The 17,614-nt window shown below is 50.5% G+C and overlaps 1 protein-coding gene across 1 annotated transcript; it reads right to left on the bottom strand.

Moving 5' to 3' along the window:
* Positions 1–3,039: 3,039 nt before the first annotated feature.
* AMBP (alpha-1-microglobulin/bikunin precursor) lies at positions 3,040–17,153 on the bottom strand. The gene is made up of 10 exons (XM_082843445.1): positions 16,932–17,153; positions 15,585–15,727; positions 13,943–14,019; positions 12,878–12,994; positions 12,298–12,399; positions 11,481–11,527; positions 5,913–5,994; positions 4,639–4,806; positions 4,139–4,312; positions 3,040–3,423 (listed from the first exon to the last, which is right to left on the bottom strand). The coding sequence occupies exons 1-10, from the start codon at positions 17,046–17,048 to the stop codon at positions 3,392–3,394; spliced, it is 1,059 nt and encodes a 352-aa protein (XP_082699571.1). The 5' UTR covers positions 17,049–17,153; the 3' UTR covers positions 3,040–3,391.
* Positions 17,154–17,614: the final 461 nt, after the last annotated feature.

Raw genomic sequence — 17,614 nt, 5'->3', positions numbered from 1 at the left:
CTGTGACTCAGAAAGTTAAGAATTAGTGGGAGCTGTGGAGACACATTTCAGCCCAGTGTCTGGACACACTGTCCCCAACACAGGTCAGAGTGGAAAGCCTGCCTTGGGAGGAAAGGCTCTCTCCATCCTAGGAGAGGTTCAGGCAAAGCTCAGATGCCCGCAGTGGGTGTGAACCAAGCGACTGGTGGGCCCGCCGGGCAGCCAGACCAGGTAGCTCGGGTGCCCTTCTTCCTCTGTCCTTCTGAAGCTCTGCGTGGCTTTCCCACAGTGTTCCCTTCTCTGATGCTTCCTCCCCATTTGCTGGCCACCGACCTGCTGCCATCCTCCGAGCCAGCACCCCAGACAGCTCTCCCACTCCCTTCAAGACGGTGTGGCCTTCCTCCCCCACCTGCCTGGAGTCAGCACACCCGTCTCCTAAGTAAAGCACACGTCCAAGTGGTCATGTGTGTGAAGTTTGAAGTGTTGTGTATTGTCTGTCCGGGGGAGAGCGTCTGTGGCTTTGCCAGTGGCGTACGTGACTCTAGCCAGTGCCCTCCACGGTGGGCTGCGGGGGCCCAGCCAGGTGGACTTGCCCCTCTGCTGGCCTCGACCCGAGCCTCACACTCCAGACACGCACATCAACACTTGGCTTGGAGAGTCGAAGTGAAGGCAAGTCGTGGAGAGAAGACGCCACCAGAAGACAGCTGTGGCCAGAGTGGGCAGGGAGGGTGACAGCTTCTCCTAAAGCAGGCCTGCTGCTGCCAAAACAGCCGTTCAAAGGTAACACCACGTCCGGCTTTATCCCTGTCCTCAACCAGAAACGGGGGCTCTCCTCAAAGAGGACGCGCTGCTCGATCAGCCGAACAAATTCCATCCAATCGCAAGGATGACGGCACGAATTGGCCGAGTCTGGGCCGGCCGAGTCTGGGCCAGCCTCCCGGGGGCATCAGCCCTGCCCTCAGAACCCCCCTTCAGTGGGAGTTTCCTGCTGTTCAGTGTACCGTGTGGACATTCCTGAGCCAGCGGTTGAAGTTTAATCAAGGAGTTTCTATTGGCTCTAAAACAAAAGTCTAGAGTCCTGCTGGAGCGGGAAGACTCCCCGGCTAGCTGGGAACGTCGGGATCCAATGAGGTCAGGGTGTGGCCAGAGCCTCCGTACGACTGGAGGGCCAGCCTCTGGATTTTAAAATAAAAATTTAAAACAAAATGCATGTTTGTTTATTAAGCAACCACATGTATTTTGTGACAGAGATGAGCATGACCAGTATCTTTAAGAGAGAATTTTAGGTGAGACTGTTTAAGAATCAGATGAGTCATCAGGGTAGCTGCTTCGCTGAGAATGATTCTGGTCCCTTCTGGGATGAGTGGACTCCTGACTGGAGGTCACAGATGTGCTTCAACCCCATCCCACCCCTGAGGGGTAAGACAAGATCCAAGGGATTTTGTAGGGAAAGTTTTAGTAACTGTCATGGAGATCAAAGCCTTCAGGACCAGGGAGTGTGGCAGGCAGGGCTGGTGACCCACAGGGGAGGCCCCAGCTAGAGGGGTGTCTCGGGTGCAGGATGCAGGCCCAAGGCGGCCAGAACTTATTTTTCAAGAGAATTGAGAAACCTAGAGTTTTATATGGGAGGTCCATTTTTTTTTTTTTTTTTTTTTTTTTTTTTGGCTGCCTTGGGTCTTTGTTGCTGTGCCCGGGCTTTCTCTAGTTGCGGCGAGCAGAGGCTACTACTCTTTGTTGCGGTGCGCGGGCTTCTCATTGTGGTGGCTTCTCTTGTTGCAGAGCACGGGCTGTAGGCACCAGGGCTTCAGTAGTTGCGGCGCGCGGGCCCCTGGGCACGCGGGCTTTAGTAGTTGTGGCGCACGGGCTTAGCTGCTCCGCGGCATGTGGGATCTTCCTGGATCAGGGATCGAACCCGCGTCCCCTGCATTGGCAGGCGGATTCTCAACCACTGCACCACCAGGGAAATCCGGGAGGTGCATTTTTTAATGGTGAACTCAGAACTGTAAAATACCCTAGGAGCCAAACTCCCATCCACCAGCTGAGCTGAGGCTGGCCAGCCCACCTGTGGCTTGCACTGTCCGGTTTAGGCATTTGTCCTTCAGGTCCCTTCAAAATATCTTTCTTCAGCATGGCACCTTCCAACTGCCATAGGTGGCAGCCCCACTGTGTGAATCATGCATGGAGGGGGCAAGGTATGGACACAGGACGTGATGACATTTGTTAGTTCCAGGCTGGAGAGCCTGTCACTTCTCCCTGTGTCCCTGCCCCCACCCACTTCTGCCCAGTGACTCCCAGCCAGGCCCACAAACGCTGTCCCTCAGGACTGTACTCTCTATTGAAACCTGGAAGCCCCAAGGTTGGGACTTCCGGGGTGCGTAAGGCGGGGAATCTCTATGTGGGCTGACCAAAGGGGCTGCAAAGCTCTCTCCACCCAAATCCTTGCCTCTGGGTTTCGTCCCCTCAACACAGCATTCCACCTCAGAGCCCAGGAGGCTGGGGTTTGGACCCTTGCAGCGGCAGCTGTCAGGCCTCTGGGTGGATGGAGCCCGAAAGAGGTGTTTACAAGTCCGATGTTTGTAAATCCGGCGTGTGCGAGCTGGAGGCTCCCGGAGTTGTGTGCTTGGGCCAAGTTGGTGCCTGAGCCACCCTGGACAGCCTACCTGCTCTCTTCCTCCAGGGAGCAGAAGCCGGGCCAGACCCAGGGCTTTCAGCTCCGGTCCAGGGCCAGCTGGTTGTTCTGGGCACAGTGCAAAGGGCGGTGACCATTCTTCCGGGGCAAAGGGCCAGAGCAAGGATCCCAGGAGATGGGATCTCCAGGACCCTTGTGGAGAAACAGCCCCGAGGCCTTCCAGCCCCTGGCAGCTACTGCTGGGGATGCAGCTGTGAGCAAAGTAAACGCTGGCGTGGGGTTCTGTGCGGCCAAGGACAGGGGAATTCTTTCAGGCGCTCGTGGGGCATTTGCCCAGACCCAGTTGGGCACACACTAGGGCACGTGGTTTCTTCTGACCCTGGGTCTCTGATGAGCTCTGTCAAACCCCTCCCAGAAACAAGCACCCAGAGTTTCCCCTCTTTTCTCTTCTAGCTTTATTAAGACAAAACAGTCCCATTTTATACAGAGCTGTGATTTATGCTTCATAATTTGCATAGCCAATCTCATGTCCTGAACATGGCTCTATTACATTGCCAACACATACATTTTTCACACGTGGGGAAAGCTGGGTTACTCATGCCCGCTCCCCAGCTTGTCTCCCCCTCCCCTCCCCCCATCTCATTATACTTCGTGATGAATCGTCAGGACATGGAATTTCAGGAGTCTACAATTTGCTTTTTATTGGAACCTGCCGCGGGACCCTGGGGCAGACACTGGCCCTCGCGCTCCCTGTGGCCTGTGGACCTCTGGCCTGTGGGCCGCTCAGCTGGAGAAGCGCAGCAACTCCTCCTCCCCTGTGGACACAGAGAGGCTCGGGGAGTAGGTGTGGGGTCGTCCAGGGGTCTGTGGGTGGGGACGGTCAGGGGATGGGGATGCCTCATAGAGGAGGGACGGCAGCTTGGGCTGAGCTTAAGCCGGAGCCTGAGGCCAGAAACTTCTGCTTGCGGAGTGACTCGATTATCTCCAGAGTGCGTTCCACGGAATGGTCTGATTTTTTGCCTCCTGCTTTACCTTAGGTACCATTTTCCCAGTGGGGAGATAAGGCACAGAAATCTTTAACGGCTGCTGTTCCCTGGAATGCTATCCCTGTTATCATTATAGCAGCACCACCATTATTAGTAACGGCTGCCGCTAGGTGGATGTGGACCGTGCGAGGCTCTGTGAAGTAGGTACTTTGTCCCATTTTACAAAAGAGAAAACTGAGGCTCAAATTGACACTCAGTGTGGCCAGCCCAAATGTGGCAATGCCGGGATTGGAGCCCAGTTCTGCCCCACTCAGCCTGTCCTGCCTTCCCTCTGCCTGGGCCCAGATGCCCCATCCCAGCTGGGGCAAGGCCTCAGGCTTGGCCCCATTTTACAGGTGGGAAACTGAGGCCCAGAGAGTGGCTGGGCTGGTCACCTGGTACCGAGTACGGAACTCAGCTTTCCAGACCCTCACCTCCTACCAGGGCTCCCCCACCTGGACCCCGATATCCCCCAGGCCCAGCCTGGCATTGTCGGGCCTCCTACCTTCACCAGGGATGCCACAGTACTCCTTGCACTCCTTCTCTGAGTAGAACTGGTTGCTGTTGCCCTTGCAGCCCCCGTAGATGAAGAGGACGCACTTCCCCTTGACAGCATCAAATGCCCAGAGCTGGGTGGAGCCTCGGCAGGGGCCCGGGACTATGGGGAGATTGCAGGCCTCTGTGGAGGGGGAGGGAGGTGCAGAGCATTGGAAGTCCTTAGGACCGCTGACCTAAGACCCCCATCAAAGGGCCTGAGCCAGGGACCCTGCTCATCCACAACACCTGGACCCCTTTTTATAGATTGAGAAATGGGACCACAAGAAGGCATACGTGCCGAGGGTCACCCATACCCAAGTGTGCAATTCCTATGACTTCAGGAAACTTGCCCTGGAATTCCACCACTGGAGCATCCTCTCTTAGCTCCCTGTTCAATGGGCAGGTGGTCTGTCTGAAGGACAGGGCTGGGGGGCGCAGGGGGAGGTGGAGAGGTGGGGCCACACTCACCCACGGTCCGGCAGGTCTGCAGACACTCCTTCTCTGAGACAAAGTTGTTGCCATTCCCCATGCAGCCACCATAGTGGAAGGTCTCGCAGGCCATGGATGAGCCGTTATAGAAATACCTCTGAATCATCCCCAGGCAAGGACCTTGTGAGTAGCCCAGCTGGCAGGAATCTGGGGAGGGGCAGAACAGCAGTGCTCACTGAATGCTGACTGTGTACCTGTCACCGGGCCGGATACTGTAACAGGTATCATCTCATTTAGTTTTCATCTCTGCATTAAGAGGAACGATTCTCAATTCATTTTAAAGGTAAGGAAATTGACTCCCTGAGAGGTAAAGTGACTTGCCCAGAGTTACATAGAGCTGAAATTCAAAGCCATATTTGCTGGATTCCAAAAACCCATGCTCATTCCATTCCATAACATGGGGAGTTACCAACGACCCAGAGACCCAACATCCCCTGTGTTGGTCTTGTCTGCCCAAAGACTCGGTAAGGATGGTAGTTGATGATACATTCACCTACACCCATGCCAGCCAGCCTGACCTCTGCCTTATGTCCCACCCCCGTGCCTTTGCTCTCGTCATTCGTGCCCCTGGAATGCCAGAATGCCTTCCTTCCTAAAACCATACCTGGACACAGCATGAATTCCCCTTCATCCAGGAAGTCCTCCTTGATCACCTCGTCCCCCATTTTCTGAACTCCCCCAGCCTTTTAGCTGACCCTCCCTTTTGGGTCCCTCACTTTCTTCCTTGACTGCCTCCTCTACTAGACCAGAAGGTCCAAAAAGATGGTGGTTCATCCCCGTGACCCCAATGCCCAGCACAGAGTCTGCGGTGGAGCAGGGTCGGGGTTCAGTGTTTGCTGAGAGATTTGGAGAGTGATCATTTTATCAATCACAAAAAGCATTCTCACGTTCTTGCCCATGTGCTCCCACAGGAGCCCTGAAGGGCAGCTCAGCAGGCTGTTATCCCATTGTACAGATGAGAAAGCCATGTCTAGGAGGCCACCTAGTGATACAGTCAAGCCAAGAACTCGCTTCTCATCGTGGAGCTGAGACTTGCTAAGCTCAGGGACCATGCCTTACACTCCTCTCTCTTCCCCCATAACCGCTGGCCCAGGGCAGAGTACTGGATTTGCCCTTTCTAGGCTCAGTCCTTGATTCCAGCAGAAAAATAAGAAAGACTTCACGGTGATGAGGGCAGCTGGGGTGAGCCAACTGTGGACGCTTCCTCTCTGGAGTGTGGCAGAAGGGGATTAAAAAAAGGGGGTGATCATCACCTTCTTTCTTGCCGAAATCAGTTACTAGTTGTCCAGCCCCTGATCCTTCCTCTTCCTGGGGCAGAACAGCCCGCCGGGCTCTCTGGGGGAAGAAAGAGAAGAAGCTGTTGCAGGGATCTAGCCACTGCTGCTCCCCTTTACCCCTGGAATATATAAACAAACCACTTGCTTTGGGGATCAGGGTGTAGACAGAAACACTACTAGATTGGTTAATGGCCTGTTTTCCCAAAAGCTTCAACCTGAATTCCAGAATAGGCATCACAAGATAGATTTCTGGTCTGAAATGACAAATCAGAACAATACGTACATATCCAGCTTCCAGCTGAAATGCCCAGAGGAATATAATAATGGAAAAGAAACCTAACCCAGAGTTGGGAACCAGGGAAGAGCAGCATTCCCATACTAGAAACTAAAAGGCATTTCTACACAAGGGAGTGGGAGCGGGAGTGACTTGCAGGAAGGGCTGACCAGACCATCGTTAACTGCTTACAGCGGAAAAGTCATGTGGAGAGTAAGAAGGGACCCCGAGATTGACCCTAATACTCCTAGATATGGGGGTGGGGGTGGGGACTGCAGAGCAGGGCAGGCTGCCAAAGCTGTCAAAAGGATCTCTGGGAGTAGAGTCCACTGAGGCACAGTCCCGGGACAATTACAGAAGGATGAGCAGGGACGCTGGCGGCCATCAGGCAGTCTTCCTGCCCACAGGTGAGACCTGGAATCTGAAAAGGTAAAACTGTAGTAACCTTCAACGTTTCCCTTCTCCTTTGAAGGTGCAACTGAAGCTGTGATCAGGGACTCCCACTGTCCACCAGAACCCATCTCAAGCTGGTTGCACATAGGTCTTCCTTGGTGAGGATGAAGGAAAAGAGAAAAATCATGGAACGAATTAAATAATGCAACTGCTCAGAAGAATCACACTGAGCTGGAGAAATATCTCCACTAAACACAGGGTGTAGGTAAGAAACAGAAGAAAACTAAAACCATCAATGAAATTCGAGATGGCATTGCATCAACGTTAACAGGAGCCCACAGTTATGCAGATGAATAATATGGGAGAAGTAGAAAGTTACTGGAGGTGAAAAGGATTTTGTTAAATTTAACCACACAGTAGGGATAATAAACTGCAGTTTAAAGATTATGAGAAATAAACTCACAGCATAGGAATTCTAGAAGGAGAGGCAAACAATATAGAAATAATAGAAGAAAAGTTTTCCAAGTTGAAGAGAGACTTGAGTTGTTCAACTATAAGGGCTCAAAGGGAAAGAGAAAATTAATGAAGAGTCCTATCTTGACATTTCCTAGAGACAAAGGATAAAGAGCCTAGTAGTGGCCCTCAGCGTAAACGAGAGCATTTAATAACAGAAGTGGCAGAGCAATATCTAAAGGTTGTAAGAGGGTAAGGGTTGTAACCCAGGGATTCTCCACTCAACCAGGCTGTTGATCATGTGATATAAACACAGAAAGACATTCTCAGACATGCAAAGATCCTGTCGTTCTCCACCGTGTACCTTTCCAGAAAGAAATTACTTACAGAAATATTCCCAACACTTGAGAAGGGAACCTAAATACAAGAAGATGCATGATGTGGTAGAAAAGAAATGATGGTAAACTAGAAAGCCAGTAAAATAGAGAGGTGAGGTTAAATTGTTGTTAAAATCGTCATTCAACTTAATGTAAATGTTAAAAGTAATTCTCCAAACAAAAGGTGGAAAATATAAACATCAATCTCAGATTATATCCACAAAAATGAGGATGTGGGAAGCCTGGAAGGAAGAAATAAAAAGTAAGCTGCCTTTCTCTCTTTTGCAAGGGAAGTCATCAGTTATTGTTTCATTCTTTTTTTTTTTTTTTTTTTTTTTTTGCGGTACGCGGGCCTCTCACTGCTGTGGCCTCTCCCGTTGTGGAGCACAGTCTCCGGACGCGCAGGCTCGGCGGCCATGGCTCACGGGCCCAGCTGCTCCGCGGCACGTGGGATCTTCCCGAACCCGTGTCCCCTGCATCGGCAGGTGGACTCTCAACCACTGCGCCACCAGGGAAGCCCTATTGTTTCATTCTTGACATGGATGAAGAAGCACAGATTCAGCTGAGATCTGGATTAAGATGGCAGATAGAAATTACCCTCTCCAATACCGAGCCATCAGCAAAGAATGAATTCAGAAATCCCAGCCCCCAAGTATTGCTCAACACCACTGAAATGAGGAAAGGGGCACAACTTAAAGGAAAAACTAAAGCTCTCGATCCACTAATCTGGAGCTGAACAGGAAGGTCAGCAAGGTTCAGCTCCTGACCTGCCCTCCAACTCCCAGTCCTGGCAAGTCATCAAATTTCTGATAGCTCTCCCTAATACTCCCAAGTCCTGAGAGAAGAAAATTGTGGGGAACCCTATCTTTTTCCTCTTCTGATAGAGGAGTAGTGAAAATGACTTCTGGGGAAAAAAAGAGGAAAATAGACTAGAGCCTGACTCTTTCTAAGTGAAGGTTCTGGGGCTACACAGTCAATGCTCCAGGGGGTGTCACTGGGGGCAGATGTACCTTGCTGCCAGCCCCGACTAGGTGGAATGAATCCCCATAGGGTATTTATCAGTCCTTCCAAAGAGAATGCAAAGCGAGTGTATTCCAACCAACTCTGGACTTCAGAAAAGTGGATGGAACACAAAAAACCCAGACCTTACTCTAAATTCGGGTGGGAGGGGACTAAGCTTATATTTGCAGGAAGAGAGCCAAGGAATAAGGAAACCTCCACGCCACCATATCAGAATAAACAGAAAGTCTATCTAAAACGGACTAAGCAGGAGTCAGAGAAAAAGAAGTGATACAGAAACTATGCAGACCCACTTCAGAAATGAATGAAGAAGTAGCCTGAACTAGAGAAAGAGCCCAAGAGTCCAGTGGTGGACATGGCCATGAACTGCCAAGTCCTCCCATCAGCAATGGATTCATATTCCCAGCTACCCACTGTCAGCCCCTGTTGGAGACCACCTCAGCTAAGGGAGCCCTCTCATTCAAGGTCACGCTCCCTTCCCAGACTGATCAACATAGGGTATTAAGGCTCCGTCCCTTGGCCCCGTCATGGGACAACTCCCAAGGGTGGTCCTGGTTCCAGAGCTCCCTATAGGGTTGGTTGAGCCATTGTTGTGACTGCCCGGCAGCTCTCCTTCTGCCTCTGCCCAATCTTCCCTTTGTCTCTTCCGTCCATGTATGTTGATGTAGGGAACCCAACCTAGAAGAAAACATAACTCAAGAAGCAGAAGGAAATCCCTCTTTGGCCTCAAGTTATAGAATTACATAATAAGAACATGCACGTATTAAGACAAGATTCAAAGATGAAATGGTAAACGCTGACAGAATAAGACGAAGAGAGAACCCAGGCCTAAATAAACAAATTGAGAAGCAAAACAACATCGGTTCAGGGCTCGTGAATAAATTAGGAATAGTGAGGAGCAGAAAGAATAGATGCTGCTAAATAGAAGATTGTCATAGACGAGACAGTCCCAGTGGATGCAAATAAAAGCAATTTGAGAAAAGCTAGTACATGATGGAGGATAAAGATGCTCCAGGATGAGAGAACAAGTGTTCGCCAGATGGCAAAATTCAACAAAGCGAACAGAATATGAGAGAGAGTTTCCCGAAATACAGTAGAGTTTCCCGAAATACAGTAGAGTTTCCCGAAATACAGTAGAGTTTCCCGAAATACAGTAGAAATGTCATCTGTGGATGGAAAGAGCACGGTGTATTCCAGGAAGTTTTGATATAGACTCTCAACCCCAAGACATGTCCTTGTTAAGATGCTGACTTCTTATCAAGGAGAAAGTCTGTCCAGGCATCTGAGCAGAAGAAACAAATTGCTTCCAAGGAGAAGAAATATCAGGCTGGCCTTAGGCTTCCCTGCCGCGGTCATCAGTGTGGAAGAACAATGGAGCAGTGCACACAGAGCTTCTTCTGAGGGAGAGAAAACATGACCTTAGAATTTGACACTCAAGCGAAATACCCTTCAAGGAGGAAGGAAATGGGCAGACGTTCTCAAACAGGGAAGAATTCTGGGATTAAAACACCCATGAACCTTCCTTGAAAACAGCACTTGGTAAAAAAAAATGGCACTAAGAGATTAATAGAAAGAATAACTCAGGAATGGAGAAGCTGTGTTATATTCACTAAGGGTGAATGTAGACGCCACTAAAATATAGAACTATTACTAGATGTCTGGGAATCATGGTGACAGAGCAGAATGGGGATGGTATCAGTCTGGACAACGTAAAAGCAAAAGGGAAGAGAAGATGGAACCAAGTTTGGGAGTGAGGATGTCTGTCTTCCAAATCTTGCAAACAGCAGATATTCTCTAAAAGTATCCATAGCGATGCCAGCCTCTTAAATATTAGTTCATAACCTTGACTTTATCTAGAGCATTCTTTAAGGAGTAAATCTCTTGTGGATAATAAATATTTATTTGAATTTTTTTTTAAAACCTTCAAACTTCAGGGCTTTTTTTCCCCTGTCATTCCGCACAGCTTGCGGGATCTTAGTTCCCTGACCAGGGATCGAACCCGGGTCCCCTGCAGTGGAAGTGTGGAGTCCTAACCACCAGACCACCAGGGAATTCCCCAGGGCCCTTTTAAATTCGAGTAAAACTACAAGGAATGCCTTTTAAAATTTAGAAATAGCATCTGTAATGTAATTCCATTTAATAATAGCATATTTAAATCTGTTCCTCTATCTATCCAACCTTCCTTCTATCTGCCCCTCTCCAGGTGTATGCAGGTCAAATTACCGGAGTAATGTGACTGCTGGTAGGTGTTGGGTGGTGGAATTTTTTAAAACTTATTTTTTATACCTTTATGCTGCACTGTTTTGATTCTTTATATTGATCGTATGTTAGTTTTATTATAACAATGGTAATTTTTTTCTAAAAAATATGTAAGCAAACAAATAATATGTTAGCAGTGTTAATTCTATGTAGGAATAAGGACATTATTGTCTTTTTTTTTTTGCTTTCTTGTATTTTTTCAAATTTTCAAGAATATGTTTCTAAAATAAATATTACATGTATATATGTACTTATATACACATACACATATATAGATATATACACACACAGCAGTAGACTAAATTAGGATATATAATTTCCAAATAATCAGAGAAAGAAAGAATGAAGACTTAATATGGCAAAAGGCAGGAAAATAAAACAGAAGAAGGAAGCCCCGCAAATCAAAAGTCAGCACAGGAGAGTCACTGGTTTGAGAAGCTGCTTTGCTCTCGGATTTGCGTTTTTGGGGGATCAATTGACTTTATTTTCATTTATTGCGTATCAAGTATCATTATCTCATTATTGAGTATGTCACTGCTTTTAGGCATTATGCTAAGACCTTTTCTAACATGTCACTGGATTCTAACACCTGGAAGGTAAAGGTAATTACCCCGTTTCACAGATGAGGAAAGTGACATCCAGATGGGGCAGCAGTTAGCCCAATGGCAGAACATGCCCATCACTGCCTTCTCTCAACGACCCCACCTACCAGCACAGCAGGGCCTAAGTGGGCAGGGTGGGGATGGGGTGGGGGGCAGAGGTACTCACCGAGAGTGGAGTGGGCGCTGGTTCCTGCTCCCCAGGGACACACTCACCTAGGGCAGAGGACAGGAGAGAGAGGGAATGAGACCTAGACATCCCAGACCCAGACAGGCTTTGTTTGTTCCATAGAGCTAACGACTACGTGTCAGGTGGGACGTGCGCTGGGACCTGTCTTGTGCATTAGCCCACTTCGTGGATGGCTCCACCCCCATGGCTTGCTGCATGTCACTTGTTGGAAAAGTGATAGACTGGTGGCTGCACCACTGTCACAACCTGCATTGTCTCCACCCACAACCAGCGTTTCACGGTTGATATCTATTGAGCACTTGCTAGACACCAAGTGCGGCGCTATTGTATTTAATTGCTTTATTTCACTGACTCCTCACAGCAACTTCTAAAGGAGGCATTATTATCCCCATTTTACAGATGAGGAAATGAGGCTCTGGAAGGGTGACCAGCCAGAAGCCACCCAGCTCAATCTGAACCTTGGTGCTCTAACTCCAGAGCCCAGGCTCCTAACCCCAACACTCTATTGCCTCCCAAGAGGTAGCCATGGATTCTGGCTATAACCAAACTTAGACAGGTGGCAGCAGAGGGAACGCTGAATTGGGTCTACTCTCAGCTTCGCCAGGTACGCTCTGTGCGACTTGGAGCAAATCCAGAGGCCTGAGCTGCCTGTTCTACAAAGAGGGGAGGGGGATCATAGCTCAGCTTATCTCAGAGGGTTATGGGAAAGACCCAGGGACTGGGAAGATGTGCTCTGGGGGTCGTGAAGGATAAGACGGGTATCAGAAATGGGAGGTGAGGTGGAGGTGTCACTTACCTCTGTCGGGCATCCTGAAGATGGAGTCTTCAGGGATGCCCACACCCAGGGCAACTTCCCTGAACTGCTCCAGCAGGGTTTCCCGAAGCTGTGGCTCCCGTCCTGCAAGTAGGAAGCAGGGGAGACTCCTAGAACCACAGGTACCTGGGCCGTCAGGACCTGAGGTTATTTTGCCCAGGGAGTTTCATTTCGGGGAAGTTTGAAAACTGTTGGCCCAATTCCATCTCTTTGATACCCTTATGGAAACCTCAGCCCCAGAAGAGGATGAGGTGTCCCTCCCAGGCTCCGCATCTGGGTCTCCCAACTCCCCACACAGCTCTCTTTCCACTGGTTCTTTTAAGAACCCGAAGGCTCTGGAATTCTCTGGAATTTTCAAGATCAAAAGAAGAGGATTCTACCTCAAATGGGAGACTGAGCTCTACCTCCTCTAGGGAGAGTAAATGTTTTCACCTTTCCCTTAACTGGAGTTTTGTCAGAAGGAAAAAGCAAAACTCCCTGCTCTTCCCCACTCCATTTCCCTAAATCCCGGGTCTCCTCCCACACCCAGCTCCAACGAGTGTATCATGTTCCAGGCCTTTACCATAGAGCTTGGCAGTAATGGTGGGTCCATGGCGGCGGCTGAATTTCTTGGTCAGAAAAATGGCATACTCATCATAGTTGGTGTGGACCACATAGGACTCCATGGTGATGTTCCATTCTGCATGGAAGATTCAGAAAGACAAAAAGATCAGTGGTCAGAAGGTTTCTAGCCTGAGATCCTTCACCTATTCACCCACACATCATCTATTCATCCACCCTTCTGTTCACCCATCCCTTCCATATATTTATTATCCGTCTTCACTCTCTCCCTCTCCATCCATCCATCTCCTCCATATATTCATCATTAATTCAACCACCATCATTCCATCCATCCATCCTCATCATATATCAATCCATAAATTCATCCATTTTCTTTTTCCTTCTTTTTTTTCTTTCTTTCATTCATTCTCTTTCTTTCTTTCTTTCCTTCTTTCCTTCTTTCCTTCCTCCCTTCCCTCCCTCTTGCCTTCCTTCTTTCCTCCATCCATTAATCCATCAATTTATCTATTAAATGATTGATTGACTACCCCACTAATCTACCATCATACTTATATTCACTTACCATTTTTTAATTCTCTCACTCATTTATTTGTCCAACCCCAAATATTCAACCCCTGACATGATTATTTGATGCATAGAGCAAATTCAGTAAACATCTGCTGGATTAATGATTAAATTCATGTCCAAGTCCCTCCCTCACTTGGCACCATACACACTGTATATGGTAGATGCCTAGCAAATTTTTATCAGCTGACTGCAGGTGCCTAACACGAGGACTGATGAAATCTTGATGTTATCCTTAGCATTCAGCACCATCACTCAAATTCTGGATGAGCACGTGCATGGCAGGGCAGGGGCGGGGGGAGGGATAGAGAGAGGAAAAGAAAGAAGGAGAGAGAGAAGGAGAAGGAGGGGGAAATTTGGAGGGAGGCTAGATGACTGCAGAAAAGTGGGAGGAAAAGTTGTAGGGGCAGAGAGGGCTGAGGCAGAAGGAAAGAGAGCTTAAGACATCAGGTATCTTTTAGCAAAGGAGGGCACTGTAGATGTCTCCTTTGACTCAACTTACTGGGTTTGTGATAGAAGAACTTTCCGTCAGTGCCTGTTTTCTCATAAGCCCCAGAGATCACCTCACAGACACCTTTCCTGGAAATGAACAAACCAAAAGGAAGGTAACTTCTGGCGGAGACCATGGTCCTGACACCCCACTCTCCTGCAGGGTCCTTCTAAATGCCTTTTTTTTTTTTTTTTAATTTGGAAAGTAACATTTCCAAATATCTGGTTTAATTCTCACACCAGCCCTGGGAGACACAAATTTCACATGAGGGAACAGAGGGACAGAGAAAAAAAGGAACTAATCCACGCTAACCTCTTGGTAAATCCAGCACCAAAAATCAACTTCCTTAAGCAAATCTGCACATCAGACTTAGGCACCATGAAGTCAGAATGATGAATTAACACATTAATTCATGTATTACTTTTGGTCTCTCTCATTTTCCTCCTCTGAGAAATGGGGATAATGATAGCTTCTACCTCACATGGTGGTTGTGAGGATCAACTGAGATATATGCAAAAAGCTTAGAGTAAACACTATGCACTTCTTAGATATTATTGTTACTATGATTATTATTTATCTTGTTAATATTTAATGAGCAGCATCTATGTGCCAGGCACTGTGCTACATGCTGGGGATACAGAGGAGGGCAGGACAGACCCTGTCCCCTCATGGAGCTTATAATCGAGTGAGGTGGGTGGGCAGGCCAGGGGCAGATACAGTCAGTGTGAGAATTGCCACAAGGGGCGGGGTGGAGCCCGAGGTGCTCCGAGAACACAGAAGAAGGCATGTAACCTCAACCTGGGTTGGGGGGAGTCAGGGAGGACTTCCTGGAGGAAGTGACAAAGAACCTGAGTCCTGAAGCATCCATAGGAATTAGCGCAGGGAGGTGGGGAGAGGTTTTCGGATAGAAGAAACATCCAATGCAAAGGTCCAGAGGATGGAGGGTTCCAGGGACTGAAAGAAGGTCCACTTGGGTGGGTCACAGAGTACATGGCAGAGAGTGGGGCAGGCAACAGTGAGTGCTTGGGGGTCGGGGGCAGGGGGTGCTGAAAGGCCACGTTGAAGAGTTGAATTTTATTCCCAAGGGCAATAGGGAGCTCTGGAAAGGTTTAAGCAGATTTGAGTTTTTGAAAGGTCTTTCTGGTTGCTGGGTGACGAAAGGATTGGATGGAAAGTTGGCGATTAGAGGTGGGGAGAAGTGTAGAGAGGCTACTGTAGACAACCAGGAAAGAAAGGGTGGTGGCTTGGTCCAGGGTGGTGGCGGTGAAGAGGAGACAAGTGAACAGACTGGAGGGATTTAGGAAGGGCAGGGACAGGGCTTGATGATGGATCGAATGGCCGTGGCAGTGGAAAGAGGAGTCTAGGACAGCCGCCTCCCACCCAGCTTTCCAAGATGGGGGCGGGGGAGAAGTGCCCTTACTGAGCTAAGGGCACCCAAGGAGAAAGAGCAGGTTGGAAAGCAGGCACAGTGTTGGGGGCGTTGCCCTTGAGGTGGAGGTGGGACAACTAGAAAGGGCTGCCCTGGTGGAGGGCAGCAGAGAGGTCTGGAGCTCAGGGCCGAGTCCTGGCTGGAAGTGGAGACCTGTCACTTTCTAGGATGGGGTGGTGACTGAAGCCAGGTCAGGGGGTGGGGTGGAGGTGGGTCCCCACTCACCGCCAGTGAGTATTAGTCACGCTGATCTCCCTGTCCGTTGCTCCCTCTCCCAGCACCAGCGAGCTCATGGTCATCTTGTCCTTGAACCTCTTCAGCCACGGGCAGGTGGAACCCACGGCCACGTGGAACCATTTCCCGTAGATCTAGGAGGCAGCCACAAGCTCTGAGGATCTGGACCTCGAGGAAGATTTGGAGGATATCTGTCCCCTCCCTCCTCTCAGTGACTTCTCCTCCTAAGTGATCATCCTTGTCTTACAGGTAATTGGAGGCTACAGGGCTTCCAGGGAGGATGGAGCCCTGATGGAGGAACTCCAGGCATCGCGGCCAGCTTAGGACGGAGATGTGCAGGTGGGCCCCACCTCGCTGGCAGAGGGCCTGACTCTGCTGAGATGTGGGATCTGGGCTGCTCACCTGGACGGGGTCCAAATCTCCAAGCCTTAAGGTCACCATCCACCACCGCTCCCCAAAAGCAGGAGTCCTGTCTTCTACTCCTCTGGGGACAGGTTGCTCACCACCTTGCACACAGCCCATACCTCCGTGTCAGAAAGTATCTCCTTTCCCTAAGCTGCGTCTGACCCGGGGCAAGCCTGCCGCCTCTTTCTCCTGAAAGGACCCTCAGGTCCCCGCAGACCTTTCGCCATCCCTGACCACCAGAGGCCCTCTCCTCACGCCTCTCCTCCACAACCTTCCTCATCCCTGAACATAAGGAAAGTCCTCAGGCCAGCACGGCTACAAGGGTCTGACGGAACCCAGGATGGTGGTAGAGGGGCAGGCCCCGTTCAAGGTCACCCAGCGCTTCGGGCAGAGCTGGGGCCGGAGGGCAGACTCCCCACACACAGCGCCCTGCCTGGGCCTCTTAATCCCACCAGCCTGACCTCTGTCGTGCTTCTCATCTCCCCATAATCCCACACGTAGGGCGGAGGACCCAGGACGGGCTAACAGAGATGCTACGAGGGAGGTGAGGACTTGAAGGTTGAAGGGCTGCGGGGTGGAGGGTCACAAAAACCTCGGTGCTGCTGGGGGCTGCAGGGCAGCAGTCGGCACAGAGCCTTTTCTGGGTGGGTTCTAATCAGAGCATGGGTTCCCCTGGGAACCCGAGAGGGCAGGTTCAGACGTGAGGACCTTTGACTCAGAATGTCAGCCTGGAGGCCCACAGAACGGTGCATGCAGAATTGTAGCTTCAGCAGATCCCTGAGAGTCTGGGCAGCAGCAAGGGCCCTGAGGGACCCACGCATGGAGTTCCAGATGCGGAGACTGAGAGCCCAGGGCCTAGGACTTGCCCCTCCCCCGCAGCAAGGCCCAGCCGCTCGGACACCCTGCCATCGCTGCCAGAGAGGCCAGCCTTACCCTAGACAGGTCGAAGTTCTCCTGCACTTGGATGTCGTCGGGCAACGTCGTCACAGGGCTGGCACTCACCGCCAGGCAGGCGGTCAGCTGCAAGAGCAGGGCCCCAAGACTCTGCATGGCTCCGGGCTCCTCCGCCTGGGGTGTCACTCACGGGCTCCGTCTGGGGACAGAAGAGCCACCACCTGCCTGCACGAGGCAGCTATGGACTGGGGCTGGGGAACGGGCCTGTGGCTGTAGATGACCTTGCTGTTTGCTCTGTTCAGCCGGGACCAATCAGGGCCCCAAGGCCAGGGCCAATCGATCCCTTGTAGTGCCCAGGCCGGGGTCAGGGTCCCGAGGGGCCAGGGTGGCTGCTTCAGAGGAGCTGCTGGCCAAATGCAACCCGGTCCTGGTGCAGCCGGGCGCTAGGTTCAGGCCCCATGAAGGCTTCCCCAGAAACTCCTCACCTGTCCCAGGTGGGATGAAGAGACGGGCAGCCCCTGGCCCTTCCCGCTGGGTCGTTCCACCTGGGAGCCAGGAGGACAAGCCTGACTGGCCCATTTCTCAGATGAGAAAACTGGGGCCCGGGGAGAGGAAGTGACTTAGCAGAGACAATAGTCTGTGGCAGAGCCGAGACGAGAGCTCGGGTGTCCTGTCCCCAGAGTTCCTTCTCTGAGCTGTGGCTTCCCACAGCCCTAGCAAAT

Source organism: Leucopleurus acutus (assembly GCF_964270905.1).
Source record: "Leucopleurus acutus genome assembly, chromosome: 7".
Lineage (NCBI taxonomy): Eukaryota > Metazoa > Chordata > Mammalia > Artiodactyla > Delphinidae > Leucopleurus > Leucopleurus acutus.
This window is presented reverse-complemented; position numbering and strand designations above follow the sequence as displayed.

What these genes read in the sequence shown, in the direction of transcription:
- AMBP (XM_082843445.1), bottom strand. Translation starts at nt 17,048, where the DNA reads ATGCAGAGTCTTGGGGCCCTGCTCTTGCAGCTGACCGCCTGCCTGGCG. An exon ending in TGATTTCGGCAAGAAAGAAG is followed by an intron (nt 4,807 to 5,912) that starts GTGATGATCACC and finishes GCCCCTCCCCAG; the next exon opens with ATTCCTGCCAGCTGGGCTAC. An exon ending in GCAGACCTGCCGGACCGTGG is followed by an intron (nt 4,313 to 4,638) that starts GTGAGTGTGGCC and finishes CCCCCTCCACAG; the next exon opens with AGGCCTGCAATCTCCCCATA.